General features: G+C 42.6%; 1 protein-coding gene across 1 annotated transcript in view; it reads right to left on the bottom strand.

Moving 5' to 3' along the window:
- Positions 1-23,814, bottom strand: part of ADCY1 (adenylate cyclase 1) — a 204,202-nt gene that overhangs the window by 113,317 nt on the left and 67,071 nt on the right. Inside the window, exon 2 of the mRNA XM_053359774.1 lies at positions 7,168-7,317. Within this exon, the coding sequence (XP_053215749.1) occupies positions 7,168-7,317 (150 nt within the window). The remainder of the gene's footprint in view (positions 1-7,167; positions 7,318-23,814) is intronic.

Consider the following 23,814-nt stretch of genomic DNA (forward strand, 5'->3'; position numbering starts at 1 on the left):
ATTATCCTCAAATCATCCTTGTTTATCATTTGCAAACAATCTCCGCTAATGTGGGAGTGGCAGCCATTAAGGCAGATCAGCACCAGAAGTCGATTATGTTCAATAAGTTTGGTGCTACAGGTTAAACTTATTGCATTCCAGAGCCCAAATAACCTTTTGTGAGATTTTGCAGAAATGAGCAAACTTCATCATATAGCATTTGAATGCAGAAAAGTGTTTTAACATACACTAGTATCTTGTTCTGATATGATTCCCCTATCCTCAAAATTGTCTGTCCCAAAGAGGGAGGAAGAGCAGGTTGTGCTCTTGCTTCACTATCCACTTCATTCATCATGAAACAGAAAGGGTGACATCTTGAAAGAGAATTTTATTACAGACTCCCTCACAGTGCCACCCCACCCCCATCCCTGGAGCAAGGTCTGGGCCAAGAAGAGGAACAAACTGGACAAGACAACATTATGGGATTTAAAATTGGCACAACTTTATTCATTCCAGATGTAGGTTGGATTTGGCTTAGGCATTGTGTGTATACCCCTCACAGCCCCTGAGTCAGCAGGATTGGCCAGGATTCAAATAAACCAATAGCGGGAAAGCCTGCCAATCTCCAGCAGCCAGCCTGGGAATTTCCCACGGCCGGCCGCCTAGCCCTGACGTTGCTTCCAAGGATGAGGGGCCCAGCGTGAAGGGTTGCAACAGCTGCCCACTCTGTTTCTGGGTAAGCAGACATTCTTCAGAGGAATGTGAGATAACATGTTTAAAATAAATATATTCACCTTTTTCCATGGGAGGAGAAGAATCGGGACAAAATCAATCACAATCTCTCCCTTAGGATGATCTGCTGGTTGAATAATGTCTGAACAGGCTTCAGGAAATGTCAGAAAAATTGCCCTTCCCATGGAATAATGAAAGCTGAATCCTAGGCATGGTGGCACACCATCTGGTCTCCGACTCACTCAGCTGCTGTCACAGCAATCAGATTGTTGCATGGACATGCATGGAGAGGCCTGACAAATGCACTTAGCTGGCAGGCTGGGTTTGCTATCCTGCATAGTTATGTCTCCTTGAGCTTTGTACAGAACTGTAGCCAGTGGGCACAATTCTGCAACTGTGTTCAATATCCGTGTGTGCTTGTTTACCTAGCTATCATACTACCAGCTTTACTCTATGCTTGTGCAAAATGGACCACTTATAAGCACCATCTCCAACTCCTTGAAAGATTCCATCAACAGTGTCTCCAAAAAATTAACATATTACTTTGGAAGACAAGCGAACTAATGTCAGTGTACTGGAAGAAACAAAGACTGCTAGTGTTGAAGCAATGATTCTTCAACTTTGTTGGACTGATCATGTGATTATCATCTTCCAAAGCAACTACTCTATTCCAAACTTAAATACTGGTGAAATACTGGTGGACAAGAAAAGAGGTTTAAAACTCTCTCAAGGCAAATCTTTAAAAATGTAGTATAACCACTGATAACTGGGAAACATTGGCCTGTGTCAAGGTGGTGTTCCCTCTTCACAGTAACACTCCAGTACACTCAGCGTGATATTTACAGTCTTTATTACATATATACTTAAAGAATAGTTACGGTTCAAAATCATGCATCTGAACCTTCGAGTCAGATTTGGGGAGTGGCTTCTTTCAATTCTGGCGCAAACAAAGTAGGTGTGGAAACCTCACAAGACGTCTTTGATCTTTATGTTTCATTTCCCTCCTTGCCTGTGCTGATGTGAATGCTCCCCCCCCCTTTCTGAGTCTGAACTTCCTTCTCTTGGCTCTGGTGGGTTATAGGGCTCTTCATCATCTCTGACCCCCTGCTCCACCTGAATACTCTTGCCCCCTGTTCTGTTTCATGCATCATTTCCCTGTCTTCCTCTCCTGACAGTTCCTGCTCAGAACCCTCTCCTGATGAAGCAGTGTGTTCTGGCTCTTCCCTGACAGCCTGCGAGCGCTCCAGTTGGAGAACAGTCTTTACCCAAGGTGTCATGGACTATGAAGAAGCACAAACTCAGGAAGAAAGGGAGACATGAGCTAAGAGGAAGGCAGTTTGGCAAATCCTCACTGTGATCAACTCCCGCCCAGAAATCTATGTCTCCACTGTGGAAGGATGTGTGGATCCAGAATTGGCCTCCACAGTTACCTACGGATACACCATTAAGACTGTGTTCATGGAAGACAATCTTACTCGGCTATGAGTGATTGCTAAAGAAGAAGACGAGTGCATTTCCTTACATCTTTCACTCCCTCAATATTAACTACCAGCATTGAACCTCTGAATTATGTATTAGATTTTGAGCGGGGTGAACTGCTAAATAGTTTGGCCATTTCACAGGTGGCACAAGGGAGTTGCCACTGGGGATATCTAAGAAAACTTGGATGTTATGTGTAGGGGCTTGAGACCCCTGTTTTCAAATCTATTAGTTTGTATAAGCTACACATTTCTTGTGTTTCTGTTTCTGAAAGAATTTTAATTCTGCTTAGCATCTGTTAGACTGACACTTGACTAGGGCTAAAAATATACAAGGGTTCACAGCATCACGAAGTTAGTAATCCTATAATCACTGACAAAACCTCACTGCATGTAGCTATTGAGATGGTACCCTTGATTGATTGAGGGCTGGGGGGAAGTTGCCATGCAATCACAGTCACAAAGGGAAGTCCCGTTCATCACCACTATGCAGAATCTAGTTACATATGATCACAGCTTTCTGTCTCTCGTGGAGTTTCAATGCTTTGTATGCCTAATAAGAATAACCTTTATAACAAAATCTATGTACACCTGGACACTACATATATCTGCTTTCCCTGTTCTCCCTCTTTTGTCTATTCACGGTTCCCTGACATCCACAGGGGTGCCCACTTTGTATTCCCCATGTGGCAGTGGGCGAGGGAGCTGGCCAGCCCAGGCACTGGTGTGCCCACGTCACTAGACGTTGCCTGTGCCATAGCCTGGCCTGTTCCCAGAGAGAACTTTCTCTGGGCAGCCCAGGATGCTAGACAGCAGCAAGGAGGGTCAGGAGGATTTTCATTGCACCACTCTCCCTATGATGTGCTCATCACTGCTCTACATGGAAGTTAACTTCTGGGAAGAAAACATATGTTAATGGTGCTGTGAACTTTTTGCCTTCCTCATACACCTTAATAAATGCGTTAAAAAAACACACTAGAGTTAATGGGTTTGGGGGAGACGTTCAGAGAGGTATAAACACAATTTACTCTGAACAGCAAGCAAAACTGATTATAAATAATGATATAACAGAAAATTGTAAAATCATGAAGGAAATGAGGCAGGGATGCCCACTGTCCCCATTACTATTTATACTGGTCTTGGAAACCCTGACAAAGAAAATAAGAGCAGAGGGTATAAGGGTAGGAAATAAATCTTTTAAACTAAAAGCATTTGCGGATGATCTTATAATAACAACAGAAAGTCCAAAGGAAAGTTTGCCAACTCCAGACTATGGCATTTGGTCAGGTGGCAGGTTTCAAACTCAACAAAAATAAAACCAACTTGTTGGTGAAAAATATGGTAGAACAAGATAAAAATGAGCTACAAAGAATTACTGGTATGACAATAAGTAAAAAAGTCAAATATTTAGGAGTATGGATTACAGTGAAAAATATTAACTTATTTAAAGACATGCTGGCCACATGATCTGGAAGCTGTACACCGGCTCCCTCGGCCAATAAAGCGAGATGAGTGCCGCAACCCCAGAGTCGGCCACAACTGGACCTAATGGTTAGGGGTCCCTTTACCTTTTTTTACCTAACGACATAAATAAATAAAAAGAAATCTGGAGATCTGGGGCAGAATGAATCTATCATTCTGGGGGAGGATCTCTATGATAAAAATGAACGTGCTACCAAGGATGTTGTTTCTGTTTCAATCAGTTCCAGTGATCAGTGTGGCGGGTCCCTTCAAAGATTGGCAAAGAGACATTTCAAAGTTTATTTGGTGGGGGGGACGGACCTAGAATTAAACAGAAATTACTAACAGAAATTAAAGATAGGGGTGGCTTCTCACTACCAGATCTAATACTATATTACGAGGCATCCTGCCTCAGCTGGATCAGGGAATGGATACTTTTACAAAACACAGATATGCTAGATTTAGAGGGTTTCAACAACAGATTCGGTTGGCACACGTACTTATGGTACAAAAAAGCCAAAGTACACAGAGGGTTCATGAATCATGTGTTATTATTATTATTATTATACATGGTATGGAATAAATATAAGAATTTGCTAGAACAAAAAAGGCCCTGGTGGCTATCACCGCTTGAGGCAATTTCAGTAAAGAAAATGAACATGAGCAAAGACTGGGCAACTTATAAAGGACTTCTTAAGGAAGAGGACCAGTTAAAATGGGGGGGGGGTAAGAAACTGTTTAACTGATTGGTTACAATATCACCAGTTGAATGATATATTCAAAGCAGATTTTTTAAAAAGACTTCCCCACTAAGTTATCGAGATTTGAGGAGTTAATACCAAGTAAGGGGGAACTACTTTCCAAAATGTATAGGATCTTGCTAGATTGGTCGGTGAAAGATGAAGAAGTAAAATCAGTGATGATTCAATGGGCCAAAGATTTTGGGTATAACATTCAAAGGTCAGCCTGGGAAAAACTCTGGAGAGAGGACTTAAATTTTACTGCGTGTTATACTTTGAAAGAAAACTACATGAAGATGCTCTATTGCTGGTACTTGACACCCAGTAAGCTAGCGAAAATGTACAGAACCAGCTCCAACTTGTGTTGGAAATGAAAAGAAATAGAAGGAACTATGTATCATATGTGGTGAAAACGCAAAAAGATAAAGGAATTTTGGGAAATGATCTACAACAAGCTAAAAGAAAATGTTAAAATTAAACTTTCCCAAATAACCGGAAGCCTTTCACCTCGGGATCATAGGTGTAGAGATACCAAAAGACTTAAGGAGATTATTCGTGTATGCAACCGCAGTAGTGAAAATGTTGTTAGCCCAAGGTTGGAAAGGACAAAACCGACAAAAATGAAATGGCATACGAAATTATTTAAGTACACTGAAATGGCAAGATTAACAGGGAAAGTTATATTAAAAATTCAATAGAGAATGGGATAAATATAGACAATATGTAAAAGATCACTGTAAGCATGTAAAATCTTTGGCGGGCTTTGAATGACTTCTGCAATGTGAAATAACTCTTAGAAGCATTGGATAATTGTAAAATAGATGCTGTTCAATACGCAGTTGATATAGTTACACAGAGAACCCAGATTGGGGAGGAGGGAAGCCTCAATATGGGAAAACCTTATTTTCTTTCCTTCTTTCTTTCTTTCTTTCTTTCTTTCTTTCTTTCTTTCTTTCTTTTTTCTTCTCCCCCCCCCCCCTGCATACTACTAATGGAGAGCTATAACTGTGATTCACTGTATAAAATCAATAAAGATCAAATATTAAAAAATAAAATAAATGCATTAAATTGTCAATGCTTTCATTGCGGGTAGCAGAGGCACCAGGAAGGATTAATAGTCTACTGGGGATCTTGCACAATGGCTGATGATCAGATCCCCACACAATGCCATGTCAAACTCTGGTAAGATGTAACCAAGAGCAGTTGTCACCCATTTTTAACCCACACCTGCCTCTATTGCTTCTGAACTATATTACCCCTGTTACCAGAATTTATGGAAAGGTTGTGGGGGGTTGCCACTCCAGCGGACATCATACACACACACCATGACTACCGAAATCAACAAATCACTCCTGCAGATGTCCCCACAAAGCACTCCATCACAAAGTCCCCTCCCCCATCTCTATTCAAAGGGCCTCCGCTACACATTATCAAATGTAACAATTCACTGATAAATGTATCTATGTGATGGCTCAATGGGAAAACTTTACAAAGTCATATAAAATTGCTCCAGGATAGGATTTTCGATGTTCCCACTTTGTTCTGTTCAGGAAGGAAAGGGCTACGAAGGGGGGAGCCTGGGACGTGGGCAGGGTCAGCCATCATCCCTGAAGCCTGAGACCACGTACTCAGCAGCTCCTCTCCTAGATGTTAATTGCTGGCATCCTGGCACCAGAATGTCAGACAAGTGGCCATCTCAAAGACAATGGTGAACCCAGCCAAAATGGGTTGGGAACTCAGTCAGAACAAAAGAGTGTACTTAACATGACCGGGAGAACAGGAGCATGTACATACCTTTTGTTTTATTTAATGGGCGTGAGGTGGAGATCAAGGAAAAGATGGGGGCAAACCTGTTGCTCAGGTTTCTGCTGGAAACCCCTTCCAGATTGTGACATAACTATGATGTATTTGTGATATATGCATGATGCTTCACCTAGGGGATTGTGGGTAAAAGGGGGGAACTTATAAAAGAAGGAGCCATCCTTTCCATGTGGTGGGTGGAAGTCCTGTTGCAGTCTTCTGAATAAAGAGCAGACCTACTGGCTGCTGTTTTGCTCCTCTATTCTTGGCTGGTGTCTTTGTTTTGCAATCCAAGTGAGCCAGGGATTTTCCTATAACACCCCTAACAACACCCTCTCTCCACCTGGTGTGGAACTCAAGAGTCTTTGCCTAAATTTCAAGCTGCAAATGGCTAAGGAGTAAGTGGACTATTAACAGGTCCACTAACAGATAATCTGAAGTTATCTCATCTGCAGCTTTACCTGAACAATCTTGTTTGCAAATTAACCAGCTTCGAGACTATTCATTCATAATAGCATCCGCTGAGAAGACTGCTTACTGGATTTAAATTAGTTTCAGTACACCAGTGTAGTTTGGTCCCTGAAAGTATTCTCCCCACCTATACACACACACACACACACACACACACACACATACATACACCAATGCTAGTAAAGAGAAGGCAAGAAGAAGCATGTCTCTGAAATCCAATTTACAAATTAAAATATAATTTGCATTTTGGGTTAAGTGTTCTCTTACTTGAGGCCAACAGAAGATTCTCCCATTTCTCTGCTTTATCTGGAGCTTATGCTAAATATGCCTGCTGTGTTTCCATTGTTGATAACAAATAAAGAGTGGGGCAACTGTGCTCTGCAAATGAAAATACACTTTGCAATTAGATGCTTTCACTTACAGATCAGACTCTTGTCCTACAGGATATATGCCAATGTGATGCCAAAGAAAGACAAGGGGGGAAACAAAAACACATTTCAACTGACCTGTTTTTCATTTTCATCCTCCAGCTTCAGCCTGTCCTCTATGCAGTTCCTGGCCTGAAGGAATGCCTTTCTTTGTGCCCTCTCTGTCAAAATCCTCACAAAGACCCCATACAAATTTACACTGACAAAAAGGATAGCATTGGCCACAAGCTGTAAGAGAAAAGAAGGGGACAAAAGAGATATATTATAATTCAGACACTCTCACATATCACTATCAATCACCATTCTGACTAAAATCCAGTTTATTTTCACAGTATTATTTTGCAGTAAATCTGTCTTGCTGCTGGGTCAGATCACTGCTCCATCCAGTTCACTCTTGTCTTCCTCGACTGACGGCACTTTGTCAGGTTCCCAGGAGTTTCCCCAGCCATTGCTAGCCCTTTTTACTGGAGATTCCAGTGATTGCATGTGGGCAGTGGCAGAGCATGCTTTAACTGTACCCAAGGTGCAGGGGGCAAAAGGACCCCACCATGTGCCAGCCCAGCCCCTGCCACACACCAGCCCCAAGCTGATCCCAGTGTCATGAAATGGCTTGGGGGCTGGGGTTGAGTGAGGAGGCTGAGATCAAAAGGCGCATGGAATCCTTCTCACACCACTCCCCCCAGGCCACTTGGAGAGTCTGGGATCTGCATTTTTACATTGTGCATTTTTCATAGTGTCATCCCTCCCCCATCACCGCCACCAAGAATGTATCAGGCTGCAACTTAACTGACTGCGGATGAAGTGGTTTGGCACACACATTGGGTGAGCATTCTAATTTCTGGGCTTACTGAAAATGACATCAGAATGAACCCGGCAGTGGAGATTCCTATGACTTACATCAGATAGGGGGATCGCCACCTCTAGGAGCATTGAGATCCAAGCCCCCCATCTGGGCAAATGGACAGAAGCAACTCCACCATGGATCCCTTTAACAGGATACCCTATTTCTGGAGGGGAAAGTGAGAGTACAACCCCCCCTCCAACCAACGCTAAGGTTACCCAAAGCCTAAACTGCCAAAGTTGTGACAAGTGCTACAAGGTAGGCAAAACACCCAGCTCATAGCCAATTTGCCTGATAGGCAAATTCCTACCCGGCCCCGAAAATATGGTGACCACCGCAGCCAAAGAAAGGTCAATTCAATGAGTAAATGCAAAATTACAGGAGTGGGTGGGTGGGTTGATCCAACGAAGAAGAGCTGGGTGTCGAAGGCTGGCGTGGGCTGCTTTAAATCCCCTGGGAGCAGATTTGAGGGAAGCCTGATTATTTCCTCTAGCCCCCCCCCAACCTTTGTGCCAGCCTGACATTGGCCAATTTGGCATGCTGCGCAGAGCAAGATTTCAAGCCAGGAGCGCAAGCCAAAGCTCACACTCTGGCAGGGATCAGACCCTGCCACACAGCTCTACATCATTGGGAGGGGGCACTGTCTGTCCCGCAAACCAGCCGCACCCCTAAAAGGGGGTAAGCAGACCTCTAGAGACAGATAAGCAGAGAAATGTAGTAGAGTGGACACCACAACTGTATGTGTGTCTGCAAATAACAAAAATATTTTCTAAAAAGATACACCTCAAAGAAGCTGACATCAAAGGGAATTTTTCCCCACATGGCTTTCAAATCTGAATAAAGAGCTTTAACAAGAAACCTGTATTATACCTCATATTTTATCATAATTAAAATCCAAATCCAAAGCGGATTTTTATGTGGGGAGCAGATAGGCACTTCACTTCTCAACTGCATTGCTTTTTCTATTCCTTTCAAGACATGCTCTATAGAGAGTTTATAATCTCCTCTGGCTTTATCCCAGTTAGCATAATGAGCTAATTCCTTCAGATGCATTACCTGAGGAGTGCAGCATAAGGAGCTATTTGCTATTGCAGGCTATAATTAGAGTGCATTATACTCTGGAAAATGTTATTTTGAAATACATAAATAAATTCCAGAATATGAGACTAAAATTAGTTCTGGTTTCTAAACAACCTTCCAGTCCTGCACTTGGATATGATGCAGCTGCTGAAGCTGCACATTAATAAGTATATTGGGCTCTTGGGGTCAATGCAAGGAGATTTTACCAGGAGAGCCGTGGCAGGATTTGCATGGCAGCAAAGAGATTTCAGCAGAGGGGACACAGCTTACTCCTGAACCCAAAAACAGAACTGGACAGAAGCCGTGTCCAAGAACTTTAGCTGTACTGTAGTTAAAATATGATACTTCACAATAAAGAGAAATATAGGACTAGGTTCAGTTATTTCTAAACACAGCCAGAATGACAGTATTATTTTCAATTAAACCTAATTGCAGTCTGCTTAAGGCATGTATAAGCTACTCCCTTCCATTTGGGGCCAGATGGAGCTCATGAGAACCAGAACAGAAACATGCAAGTTGATACCAGGGCACTAGCTGGGTGCCCATGGGGTGGCCGTGGTCTGGGTTCGAGGATGAGGCAGCCCTCATCTACAGGGACAATCCTCTCATGAGTTAATTGGGCCATGGAAGGGCAATGATAATATGATACTGTGATTCAAGGAACAGAGGAAGGGATGCAATGCTAACATCACCCATTCTGAGGAGAGGAGTGGGGGGAGTGCAAGTTTCTAAAGTTTCACTATGACCAAAGCATTTAGGGTCACAGCCGTTTCGTTTTCCTATTCTATGGTGAGGCAAGGCATGGTTTGGGCCGTGCCTTGCCTGCACAGAGCTCGGATGTTGCTTCAGCAATAAATAACCTGAAACCTGAAATAATAATAATATTCTTTTTTTTTACCCCACCCATCTGACTGAGTTGCCCCAGCCACTCTGGGCAGGTTCCAACATATATAACAACATTATTCCTTAAAAAGCTTCCTTATACAGGGCTGCCTTCAGATGTCTAGCAGCAACATCCTATTTGTTAATCGGTGTTGTCCCCCCAACTGGAAGGTGCTGCTTTAGTTGAAGGGGTCCAGCCCTCTCCTGTAGTCTCCAATGGCAATGGGACAAGGGCTGCTCTGGCCTCACTTCTGCTACGAGGTCCTTGGGCTCGAGAGGTGCAAACCAGGCAGGCTTCTGCAGTAGCTGCACTTCCAGGGCTGACTACGGGAGCCGTTTCTGAAGGCCAGAAACACATTCCCACAACTGACACCCCCTCCCCCCCAAAAAAGCTCACACAACTGTCATATTAAGCCTGCTAATAAGTTCATGGATGCAGTTAACACAGTACTTCCCAACAATATGAAGCCAATTCCATAAGGAAGCCAAAGCAATTTGCAGATAATATGGGTGGTGTCTAGTATTCTTTTTTGTGATGTCAGGCATATAGGGTTGTCTATGCTGCCAAACTTGGCTCCTATCCACCTTGGCCCTCAAACACTCCACTGCCTTCCTGGCCTCTGAAAAAGGCCCAGGACCATCTTGCTCAGGCATCCAGGGCAAGCTAGTCAGGCAAATGCCTGCACCACTGCCACAGTTTCCAACAGGGGCTAAAAAGTATTTTTTTAATGTGGATTTTTTTAAAAAAGCTTCTTAAAAGATCAACCCATCCTAGCTGCCCTGGCAAACCACAGTGATGGCACAGGCCTTCTCTCGGCCTTCTCCCTCAGCAGGCTTGGTTCTGAAGAAGAGCCCTTGATGGGCTTTCCCCAGAGACCAGGTGTTGAGGCGGCAGAAAAGCAATGAAATGTGCTTGGGGGGTGCTTTATAAGAGATGGGACAGAGAGAGAGCAAGAGGATGGGGGGATGGCAGGGGAAGAAGAGCAGGGTGGTAGCCTTGCTACTGTAGAGAGCAGAGGGTTGTGGGGCGGAGCAGCAGCAGGGGCCCCCATGTGAACTGTGCCAGGGGCCCCTGATGTCTGGCTCAGCACTGCTGCCAGTGCTCAGAGTGGTATACAACAATAACATACCATATTTTTTGCTCTATAAGACTCACTTTTTCCCTCCTAAAAAGCAAGGGGAAATGTGTGTGCGTCTTATGGAGCGAATGAATCATAGAATCATAGAGTTGGAAGAGACCACAAGGGCCATCGAGTCCAACCCCCTGCCAAGCAGGAAACACCATCAGAGCACTCCTGACATATGGTTGTCAAGCCTCTGCTTAAAGATCTCTAAAGAAGGAGACTCCACCACACTCCTTGGCAGCAAATTCCACTGTCAAACAGCTCTTACTGTCAGGAAGTTCTTCCTAATGTTTAGGTGGAATCTTCTTTCTTGTAGTTTGGATCCATTGCTCCGTGTCCGCTTCTCTGGAGCAGCAGAAAACAACCTTTCTCCCTCCTCTATGTGACATCCTTTTATATATTTGAACATGGCTATCATATCACCCCTTAACCTCCTCTTCTCCAGGCTAAACATGCCCAGCTCCCTTAGCCGTTCCTCATAAGGCATCGTTTCCAGGCCTTTGACCATTTTCGTTGCCCTCCTCTGGACACGTTCCAGTTTGTCAGTGTCCTTCTTGAACTGTGGTGCCCAGAACTGGACACAGTACTCCAGGTGAGGTCTGACCAGAGCCGAATACAGTGGCACTCTGACTTCCCTTGATCTAGATGCTATACTCCTATTGATGCAGCCCAGAATTGCATTGGCTTTTTTAGCTGCCGCGTCACACTGTTGGCTCATGTCAAGTTTGTGGTCAACCAAGACTCCTAGATCCTTTTCACATGTACTGCTCTCAAGCCAGGTGTCACCCATCTTGTATTTGTGCCTCTCATTTTTTTGCCCAAGTGCAAATGCCGGCTGCGCAGCTATCCCAGGAGCCAGAACAGCAAGAGGGATTGCTGCTTTCACTGTGTAGCAATCCCTCTTGCTGTTCTGGCTTCTGAGATTCAGAATATTTTTTTTCTAGTTTTCCTCCTCCAAAAACAAGGTGTGTCTTGTGGTCTGGTGCGTCGTATAGAGCAAAAAATACGGTAAATATAGCAATACAACAATTGCTAGATGCAACAATGGAATTTTAAAATTCTCCTTTCATTTTCATTTCAACAGAGATCAAAGTTTAAGCACACTGATTATTTCTATAATTCTGTTCAGGTTTTATGGGGATTACACAATTATATGTTCATTTCCACTTCTGTATGCATTATGCACTCTGACCTTTTAGCAACCACAAAGCCATAAATACAGCTAGCTGTTTTTTCTGTATTCAAGCATAAAAGGTAGACGAAGATATCTGAAGGGATCACAAATGACAACTTGAAAGCATGTTTTATTGCCTTCAGATCCAGTACATTTTAACTTCTCACTTGCTTAGCTTTGTTATTAATCTGATGAATAATGGCTATTTTTTTATTAAAATCTGAAACACTGTGTCATGCAGTGTAGAAATGAAACACTTTGGCAGGGCAGGGGCAGGGGAGCTTTGCTTCACCACCCCCTCCAGTCAGCCACCTTCCAGCCTTCCATGGATGAGTCTCATCCCAGCAGGTTTCAGCAATGCCTGCTAGGTCATATCTGCCACAATGTCACAGTAATAGAATCAGAGAATCATAGAGCTGGAGGGGTCCCAAGGGTCATCTAGCCCAGCCCGTTGCAATGCAGGACTCTCGACTAAAGGATGGAGTAGCTCCCTTGATGAATAAAGGTTGCAGAGTTTGGTACTTTTTAGTTTAGAGTAAAAGCAAGGAAGAGGCAAGTTTATAAAATTATGCCTGACATGGAGAAAGTGGAGGGAGTTTTTCTTTTCTCATAATACTAGAAGTCGTGGACATTTAATGGAGCTGAATGTTGGAGGATTCAGGGCAAAAGATCAAAGAAAGTACTAATGTTGATCTTTCCCCCACAGGAGGCAGCCATGGTCACCAGCAGAGATGCTTTTACAAGTGGATCAGGCAGATCCAGGGAGGAGGGAGCCACTGCAGGCTGCTGGCCAGGATGGCTCTGCTCTGCCTCCCAAGTCAGACACAGCCATTCCTTTGAACAGGAAATCACAGGAGGGGAGAGGGCACTTGTGCTTGGATTCTGAGTTGTAATTTTAAGTGCTTTTAAATTGTTTTACTGTTGTGGTAATACTGTGTTTAAATATTAACATTGTGTTTTAATCACTGTCATCTGCCCTGGGACCTTAGAGTGAAGGGCAGGTGTTAAATTGCAATTCTCATCATCTGTTTGTCTATTGTGAGAACAGGATGCTGTTCTAGATGAGCCTCTGGCCTGATGCAGCAGCCTCTACACATGTACCCCATATAGGGGTTCCCACTCCCTTAAAAAATTACATTTCAGTATAGATTTTAGTAAAAAGTGAGGAAATACCAGCTGTGTTTGGCTTTCCAGGGTCCGGAAGCACAAACACCTTCCTTGATATTCTGGTAGCATCTGCTATTTAGTTGGTCTGAGAATTATTTCTCTTGGGAAGCTCAAATGCTGGCTCAGCCAAACCATAACTGCTGGCTCAGCTGTCAGGCTTGCCCTTCTTTTTTATGAGTCAGGCAGATTCTCCGTATTTTAATTAATGAATGTATTTTAATTAATGAATGCTGTTCGACAGTGGAATTTGCTGCCAAGGAGTGTGGTGGAGTCTCCTTCTTTGGAGGTCTTTAAGCAGAGGCTTGACAGCCATATGTCAGGAGTGCTCTGATGGTGTTTCCTGCTTGGCAGGGGGTTGGACTCGATGGCCCTTGTGGTCTCTTCCAACTCTATGATTCTATGATTCTATGATTAAAAGCACTGCAAACATTTATCTGTTCATTTGCCACCTTATTCTTCCAATAAAAGAATATTTCTTCAGTGCAAAATTCCTTCAGATATTGGGTGGGTGGGATTTCTTGGTGACATAACTGGGAGGAGGGATGCATTAGCATAATGCACTTCTAGTTCAAATTGCGGTATAATTTTGTTCTGTTTTTCCACACCTCAGCCTTACATGGGAGAAGTACATTTTGAATAAACTAGGTGATGGCATATCCAGGTCAGCTTCACTCCTCTGAATGTTTAATGGATCTTCACCCTACTTTTTATATTTTCTGGCACATAGCCTTCAAGACTTAGGAGTGCAGTTTAGTGGTTGCTCTTGTCTCTCTGCTCATAACAAGCTCTTTCTTGTACCGACTGCTTGCCACCTTAACTGCTTTCATTTCATTTCATTTCACTGCTAATTTGTATACCGCCATTCCTTACAGAAGGTGGCTACAAGCTTAAGAAACAACAAGATCTGCAACCCAAGAACACACTTCTTATAACAATCTGATCCAATACAAACAAGTCATAATAAAAATATGAATTTAAAATAAACAAATTGTTTATAATAAAAGTAATAGGCTATTGGGGGGTTATTGTTTTGTGCATTATACTGGAAACTGCACTGTGATCCTCAGATGAAGAGTGGTATATAAATTTAATGAGAGAGAAAGAATAACTTTATTGTGTACTATTCTATCAGCAAATAATAAACAGAAAATAACTCTCAAAAATTACAACAAATCATTACTAAACTATAATCAACAAAAGTAGCAGCAAGTCACAATTCATAGAGCCCCACAATATATATATATATATATAACTGTGCAATGCCGCTTCTCAGCTGGGCTGGGCCGAGCATGTGGGCTCTTCTGCGCTCCTTTGCACTTCGCAACCAATGGCAGAATTCCCCGCTGAACATACATTTTCATCTCTCATGGATGTACACACTACGCAACCATAGTTTTGAACAGTGAGCAACTTTTGCCAAGTAGTTGCTTAAATAGTTGTTTGGATGAGGATTTTGGCAAAATGAAAATTGAAATTTTTTCATCCCACTCACCCCCCGCCTTAAATGGGAATCTTTGTCAAAAGCAGAGCCTAATGGAGAAGAAAGTGCTGGAGGTTTTCCCAGCAGACACTTCATAGGGATGGCTCTGTTAAGGAGAGGGTTAGAATGACTTTTCCTACCAAGCAGCTAATGTGAGATTACCATTCTCCATCTAATTATGAGAGAGGTATCAGACAAGTAAATGGCATTATTCTGGAAATTAAAGAACTGGTGGTTGAAATAAAGAAAATGCTTAATCCAGTCGTAGGAGAGCTTGCCCCCACTTAGAGATTTCACCCATCCAAAAGAAGAAAAAGGTCCCTAGGGCTGACAGGGATGATGAATTTGATTAAATTTTATTAACTTAAAATTGTTGTTGAGTATGGGTGTGAATCCTGCTGAGCTAGTTCCAGATATAGTCTCCTTAGTGGATGGCCCAGCTGTGCCGCAGTCATTTGCAGGAAAACCTACTTGCAAGGACTGTAAGGTCAGAGTTGGGAAGGTCAGAATGGGGAAGAGAATCTCTGCCATCTGCAGAAGAGGATGGACCAGCCAAGGAATCACAGTTCAGAGTAACCTCTTCTAAGAGAGGTAGTAAGAAAGGTCATATTGATCATATGAATGCTCTGGGTGAGGCTGAATATGATAAAATGAAACAAGAAGACAACCAGAGGAATGTCTCACCCAAAGAGTCCCTGGGGGAGCGACAGGTCAGTCAGGAAATTTAAGGCTGACAGCAATGAAGTGAGAGATCCTGTACAAATAAATTCTACCAAGGTATTAGCAGCAGAGAACAGAGTTGACTGTGATGTTCAGCTGACATCATGGGAATGTCAACTAATAGAAGTTAAACTTAAACCTTAAAGGAATATCTGTAAACAATCCTATGCCTGTTTCGATTCGGAATAGAGACAAGGTTTTTAGGTTGAGGAAGGCAAGAAACAGAAGGCAGAGTAAAAAAGTACACATCTGCTTATAGGGATACTAACACATTACCCACTTTTGGAAAACTCCCCCTGTGGGATAGGATTGTACAGGGTGGAGAGAGCCAGTGGCCTGAAAGCGCCTGGGTGGCAAAATGAAGATTGAACAGATGCTGTGAATTCGGAGTTTAGGAATATTAACCTCATTTCATGGAATATAGCAGGGTGGGCAACTAAACTGATGAATAGTAATTTTACTGAATATCTTAAACAGTTCTTGGGTAAAAGAAATAACAAATACAAGGATATGCTATCTATTCCCAACCAGCTATCAGAGTTAATAGAAGAAGCGAAGATGGAGAGTCTCTTGGTGTCGCAACAAGTGTAAATGTGAAAGCAGAGGAAATTGTATCTCTCCTCCCAGAATTCCAGTGGTCCAGCTGTCTAGTGATACCGAGTTTAAAATACTCTGTGTCAATGTTCACATAATCCCAAAGCCTCTATGCACTCCGGCAGCAACTTACAGGCCTTGTTAGATGCTGATGCTGCTGTTTTTGTTATTGGTATTATTATTATTATTATTATTATTATTATTAGTATTAGTATTATTAGTATTATTATTGGTATTAATATTATTATTATTATTATACCCTGCCCATCTGGCTAGGCTTCTCCAGCCACTCTGGGTGGCTTACAACATATATAAAAACATAGTACAACATCAAACATTAAAAAGTTCCTGATACAGGGCTAGTTATTTATCGCCTTGACATCTGAAGGGAGGACATTCCACAGGGGGGGTGATGGTAATAATAACAATTATTATTATTATTATTATTATTATTATTATTATTATTATTATTTTATTAATTTAGAGAAAATTACAGAAGAATATTCATTAACAACTATTGTTGTGATGGGTGATTTTAATGCCAGAATTGGAGGTGATAACATCGTTATGGCTGTAAGAATTGGTATGTTGCATGAGTGTCTGAAGGAGTTATCCACTAGACTATCAAATGATCAGATCATCAATGAAACAGGGATCAACCAGCTAATTATCTGTAATGGTACAGGGGTGAGTGACTCTGAAGGACAGTTTACCTTCTCCTCCATCAGAGGTGGCAGTGTAATCAATTACATGTTATTGTTCACCCGCTGCAGTTTTTTATTTTCAGAATTTTTGTGGAGGTGAAAAAACAGAAAGTGACAATCAGCGCTGTTTTTCCAGAAAAAGAAGTACTGGAACTCACCATGAATGCCTCCCTTGTTTTTTTATAATGTCAATGGCGCCCACCTGAGAGGTGCTGGAACTGAGTTCCAGCGAGTTCCAGCTTTAAAAAAGCCCTGGTGATCATCAACCATTGATTGTTGTTAGAACTGAGGCACGTTATTACATCAGTAGCCTTAGAAGCCAAACAAACCACAGCATACATGTGAAGTGCTCAGCACAGTTTCCAATGGGATGCTAATCTACAAGGAAGAATGGAAAATATTCTACTTAGTCATGAAGTGATCTAGTGGGGGAAGGAGTTCTTGAGGGAGGAGTTTAAGGTATTGGAGAAATATGATTAACTTATTCAAAAATGGAAGCCAGTGCTAAATAAAACTAGCAGAGCTGGGGATATATCCACTAAACAATGGTATGATGAGGAACGTAGGAAAAGGAAGCAAGGACTAAATAGACCAGCAAAACAGGCTAGACAATTGGGTTATAAAATGCTGGTAATTGAAATGGTGCAACAATAATTGCTAAAGGAGAAAAAATGCTTCATTGTAAACAATTTTGGCATGAATTGGAACAAGCTGCAGTTGAGAATGATACTGTTAAATTTTGGGCCTTAGTAGTACAAAAATCTAAGCAATGGAAAGCTGAGGTTCATGTGCATATTCTGGCTGATAAGTGGGAAGTCTTTTATAACCAAGCTTTCAATTACAATTTCTTAATGTTGAAGTATGTTATGGCACCTGCTTCCCATAATTGAATGAAATGCAAGGTTTGGAATATATAACACACAAAGTGTCTATGAGCTGCTCCTAGTTAAAGAAATCTCCATAAATAAATATTATTAGTTTCATAGTCTGGTCATATGCAATTTTACTCAACGATGTCCTGTTTTCTGGTCAGACTGCAAAGGACTGAAGCATTAGCAAATTAACAAAATAATTAACGGTAATTTTGCATAAATTTGCATGACAGTAAAAATGTTAGTTCAGAGGGAAAAGAAGCATGCATTGTTTTAAGATGATGGATACATCATTTTTTAAAACAATACAATAGGTATTGTCTTAGATTAGGCATTCTCTCTTGGGTGTGAGAGAGGAGGGATGTATCGCCTAAAATAGTAGTTGACACTTGGTTTCTATGAGTAGAAATAATATACATGTTTTTAATTTGCTGGTTGACTAACTAGGGGAAAATTTTAATTCATTTAAAATGCTTCTAGCTGATTAATCAAATAATCAACTCCCTGCTGCAGTCCTAAATGTATTATATCCATATGCTTCTTCTTGGAATATAATCCACATTTTACTTGCTAATAACTGTAATAGACTATGCTTTCCTATTGGAAAGGGTAGCCGGGGGAATGAGTCTGAGCCTTCAATCTTCCAGACTTACCACCTCTCTGGAAAACCATTTCTTCTCTTGAAAATATCCAGGTAACTGTCTTAATTTGTATGTGGCTTCATGAGGTCTTCAGAGGTGGCAACAGGACGGTGGGAGAAAGAGAAGGAACACACAAACACCTGAGATTGCTAAAACCACTGATTTTGAGTCCAGAACACTTGGATACGATTGGGAACCAGGCAGAGGGCCTTCTCAGTGGTGGCACCTGCCCTGTGGAATGCCTTCCCATCAGATGTCAAGGAAATAAACAACTATCTGACTTTTAGAAGACATCTGAAGGCTGAAGGAAAGTTTTTAATGTTTGATGTTTTGTTCTGTTTTAAATATCCTGTTGGAAGCTGCCCAGAGTGACTGGGGAGGCCTGGCCAGATGGTGGGGTATAAGTAATAAATTATAATTATTATTATTGAATGAAAAGAGGACAGTCATTAAACATTGCTTTGCTACGCTGAAAGGAGGATAAGCACAAGAGATCCATGAGAACCTATCCGGAAATTTTCTCTCCCTTTTTAATAATTTTAAAAATATAATTGTTTTTCTAATAAATTGGTGGGAAACAATAAAAGAAGGTAAGAGAAATTATTAGCACAGCACAAGACTGTACTCAGACAGGTAAGCTCAGATTTCAGTGCAGGTAAGCAACTGGCCTTCAAATTATCCAAGACAAATCAGTGAGCAGGTCAAAGTATCACATGATCATCTATTGTAGAAGTGAGGCCTATGACCTATTTGCTTGATCCTTAATCCACGGCTCTCAAGATCGCCCAGTATTAAATATATTTTTGAGAGATGTAATAATTCCCATCTGCCTCAAGGAAGTGATAGTGAGACCACTCAAAAACAAGTCATGGTAGATGAATCTCATTTCTTTTTTTGCTGTGGTTGTAGTGTATCTTGAGTTCAGTAAGGCTTTTGACAAAGTCCCCCATGATATTCTCATGAAGAAGCTGGTAAAATGTGGGTTGAATGGGGTAACTGTTAGGTGGCTTTGTAGCTAGCTGACTGACTAAACCCAAAGAATATTCATTAGTGGTTCCTCATTATCCTGGGTGACAAGTAGGGTGTCCTGGGTCCATTGTTGTTCAACTTCTTTGTAAAGGACTTGAACAAAGCAATTTATGAGATGCTCATCAAATTTGCAGATGACACCAAACTGGGAAGACTAGTTAATGCTGCAGAAGACAGAATTGGCATTCAAGATTACAATATAATACAATACAAATACCTTTATTGGCATTACAAATTAAAGATTACCTTAACGGATTAGAGAACTGGGCACACACTAACATAATGAAACTCAATAGGGACAAATGTAAGCTTCTGTACTTGGGCAGGAAGAACCAGATGCACAAATATAAGATGGGGTTTGCCAGTAGTACATGTGAAAATGATCTAGGGGTCTTAGACCTCAAACTTAACGTTAATCAACAGTGTGATGCTGCAGCAAAATAGACTAATGCTATTCTAGGCTGCCTTAACATAAGTCTGGTGTCCAGATCAAGGGAAGTCACAGTACTGTGGCATGTAAAACACAGGAACAGTCAATGACAACATTCCTAGAGTGTACATGTTAGAACATGGGGAGGGATGTCTGTCCAGCAAGCAGGTAAACTTCCTGGGACAGACAGGTGGGTGTGGCCTCACCTGTGCAGGTAATACTAAAAGCACAGGGCAGGCAGCCATCTCTCTCTCTCATCTTCATCTTTCGAAGAAGCAGGATGCTCTCTTGGCTCTCAGCCAAGAGAGGAGGAAAGGACTATCTTCCTATAAGATAGATTCTAAATGTATTTTACCTTTTTAAGCCTGTCTGCCTTCTGGGATCATACTGTGAACAGAACGTGAGTAAACTCTTTTATACTTTTATAAAGACTGTGTCGTGTCTTGTATTTTAAGAGGGGAAATTACCACAGTAATTATTATAGAGGTTCTAGCGAACCTGTACACACGTTACCGTTGCGAACTTAAAAAAGGGAATGTTATAAACTCTGCTGATATTTTGGGAACTTGTTAGCACAAGTTGGATTAGGATATAATCTCACAATATATCCTCTCCTGCACCCCAGAACATTCCCACAAGTACCACTCTATTCTGCCTTGGTCAGACCACACCTGGAATACTGTGTCCAGTTCTGAGTGTCACAATTTATGAAGGATTTTGACAAGCTGAAATGTGTGCCGAGGTGGGTGACCAAGATGATCAAGGGTCTGGAAACCAAGCCTTATGAGGAACAGTTGAGGGAGCTGGGCTTGTTTGACCTGGAGGAGACTGAGAGGAGATATGAGAGCCATATTCCAATATCTAAAGGGTTGTCACATGGAAGAAAGAGCAAGCCTGTTTTCTCCTGCTCTGGAGGGTAGGACCTTGACCAATGGTTCAAGTTAAAGAAAGGAGATTTCGATTAAGCATCAGGAATAACTTACTGACAGTACCACCTCTTCCTCTGGAGGTGGTAGACTCTCCTTCCTTGGAGGTTTTAAAGCAGAGGTTGGATGGTCATCCGTCATGGATGCTTTAGATGAGATTTCTGTGTTGATTGTACGATCCCAAAACACCCTAAATATAGCCTTCAGCCATGGATGACTACCATTTGGTCTCTAATTTTCCTTTAGGGGGGCAAGATGACAGAGTGAGTGCCAGGGACTGGCTGGACAACAAGGAGTGGTGGGAGGCACCAGCTGCAGAACCCCCAAGGGAACCCCCAGAGCAGGAAGGCTCAGAGCCTAAGAGGGATAAAGTAGTTGGAAGCTGAAGGGACAACAAGCTTTTGTGATCAGGGAGAGCCTGTGTGAGAAAGAGCAGTTTAGACTCAGAGGCTGAAGCAGTGTGGCAGGGACAGAGGCTGCAGAAGAATTGCGGGAGTCTGCCTCTCCATCTGCAACAAGCTCTCCTCCCCCCCCCCCCCCAGTCTCCAAGGAAACACAGAGTGATGTGTAGGGCAGAACAGAGATTACAGGGGCCCAGATGCAGTTTGAGACTGCTTGGGAAACATCTGGCAGAGGAGGAGCTATAGAGGGGGGTAGAAGGCGGGGACCATCAGTCCTGGCAACTTCTCCGCAGGGTAAGACCTACAGGGAAGTGGTGCTGTATGCATGTTGTTGCCTTGAATAAAAGTTACCGTATTTTTTGCACCATAACACTCACTTTTCCCCCCCTAAAAAGTAAGGGGAAATGTCTGTGCATGTTATAGAGGGAATGCCTACCGGTGGCATGCCTACGGATTTTCCTCCTCTAAAAACTACATGCGTGTTATGGTCGGGTGCGTGTTATAGAGCGAAAAATACGGTAACTTCACTGACAACTCTCTCTGCTTCTTTTTGCTGACCTGCATCTGAACCCAGCCCTGACAGTGGGTGGTGGCCTCTGAACTCCAAGCTGTTTGGGATGATACTAATTACCTGGATTCATTCCAGTGTGGATTCAGGTGCAGCCATTAGATGGAAGCAGCCTTTTCTGCCTTGGTGGATGACTTACACCTGAGGAGGACGGGGGAAGGAATACCATGGTAGTCTTCCTGGACCTCTCGGCAGCTTTTAACACCATCTACCATGGTATCCTTCTGGGTTGACTATTAGGGTTAGGGTTGGGAGACACTGGTCATCGCAGGGGGACTTACGCTCTGCTCCATGTCTCCTGACTTATAGGGTTCTACAGGGGTACATTTTGTCACCTGCATTGTCAACATCTACATGAAACTGTTGGGGAAGTCATCTGAAGGTGGTAAAAATCCTAAACTGGTGACTGATGGCAGTTCTGGGATGGATGTTGTTATGAATGAGCCAGCCCAGCCAGCTCCCAGTGAAGGCAATAGCCAGGAAGACAGGAGGTTAACTGCAAGGAGGACTTCCGGGTTGGCGCCATTGTTTAATGGCGGATTCCCTCCGAGCTCCGGAGGGAATCGGCTCCGTAGCGTCTGGGTCTGGCCGCTGCGGCGAAGCGGGGACCCTTAAAATCACAGGCGCGGATGCCTGTGAACACAGAGACTCGGCGGGCACCATTTGCGCCCCCCCAATCCGCGACGGAGCCCTTTTAAAGGCTTCGGAACGGAGGCAGGGTGAGGCGTGGTGCTGAGAGTACTCCCTCGCCTACGGAGTGAAGCCGCAAGCCATTGACAGAGAGCGTCAACTTCTTCCAAGACCGATTGGACTCTAAAATATAAACCCGTGAGTAATACGGAGATTGGAACTTTAAAAATTTTTAATTTTGGATTTGGAACGAGCGGGAAGGGGCTAAAAAGGAAGTTCACCCCCCCTCTTTGTAAACAATTTAAAGCAAAGGACTGGGCAGCTAAGGTCGAGAGAATCTGTTTTTTGTTTTTTAATGAAAGATCCTGACTTCACGGTTTTGATACTATAAGAAGATTTACTGGAGGATAAAAAGAATTTTGGGAGCTGAAATTTCACACACATCCCCCCCGAGACCCGGGAACGTCCTATGAGAAAGCCTGTTGCATTGAAGATTTTGACAGCTGTCAAGTGAGCTGTTAGTCAGCTAGTTGCCAGCTGGAAAAAGAGAACATTGTTTCTGCTGTTTTTGCTGGTTTACTTGGTATAACTTGTTGAAAATAAGGAGGGCTGATACAAAATAACTGGACTTTTGGTTTTGAGCTGAAAGGAACAACAAGGAACTAAAATCCCCCTAGAGGGGTAATAGGGACATTACATCACAAAAATGGCTGGAGTATGTAAAATCCAAGCAGAATTGGACAGAGCACTCGTTCTCTTGGGAAACTTGCAAGATGAGTACAATGCTTTGTCTACAAAGGTATCACTACTACACTGGACAGTAAACAACAGTTTTGAGCCTGATAAGGATTTGAAACAGGAAGCCCATTCAACTGAACAAATAAATGAAACTGAAAGTGTAGAAACGATGGAGCAATATGTTGTTTTTGAAGAAAATGAAGGAGGAGCAGGAGATGTGCAGGAGTCAAAGGAGAGTTACAATATGAGGCCTGACATGATGATAAAAAAGGATAATAAAAAGTGGATGTGGAAAGCCTGGTCTGAATGGGAGTCTGGAAAATGGAGAGATCCCTTTTGGAGGAGATCTGAAGACCGGAGGATTACAAATTTGTTGGTGAAAGCTGGAGCTTTGGGGACATCTGGATTTGAAAGAAATTTGAAACAAGAGTTGGAGCACCCCATAGGCTTTGCCTTTAAGTATGGAGGACTGGCTGGAAGCGACATGGATTCTGTTGGGCCGGAGCCCCTCCGAGACTTGGGGTTCAACATTAAGGACTATCAAAGAGACCGGCAGAAAGGAACTGAGAGAGATATAAGGGCCTCGGATGTGAGATCTCCAGGCTAAATAAATAATATAAAGACTGATGGATATTGGTTGGGGACTGGAACCGGGAAAAGGGTGGGTGGAGGTTGGGAATCCAAAGGGTACATAAGGATAATTTGCTTTTTATATTTTTTGTTA

The sequence above is a fragment of the Podarcis raffonei genome, chromosome 12 (genome assembly GCF_027172205.1).
Source record: "Podarcis raffonei isolate rPodRaf1 chromosome 12, rPodRaf1.pri, whole genome shotgun sequence".
Taxonomy (NCBI): domain Eukaryota; kingdom Metazoa; phylum Chordata; class Lepidosauria; order Squamata; family Lacertidae; genus Podarcis; species Podarcis raffonei.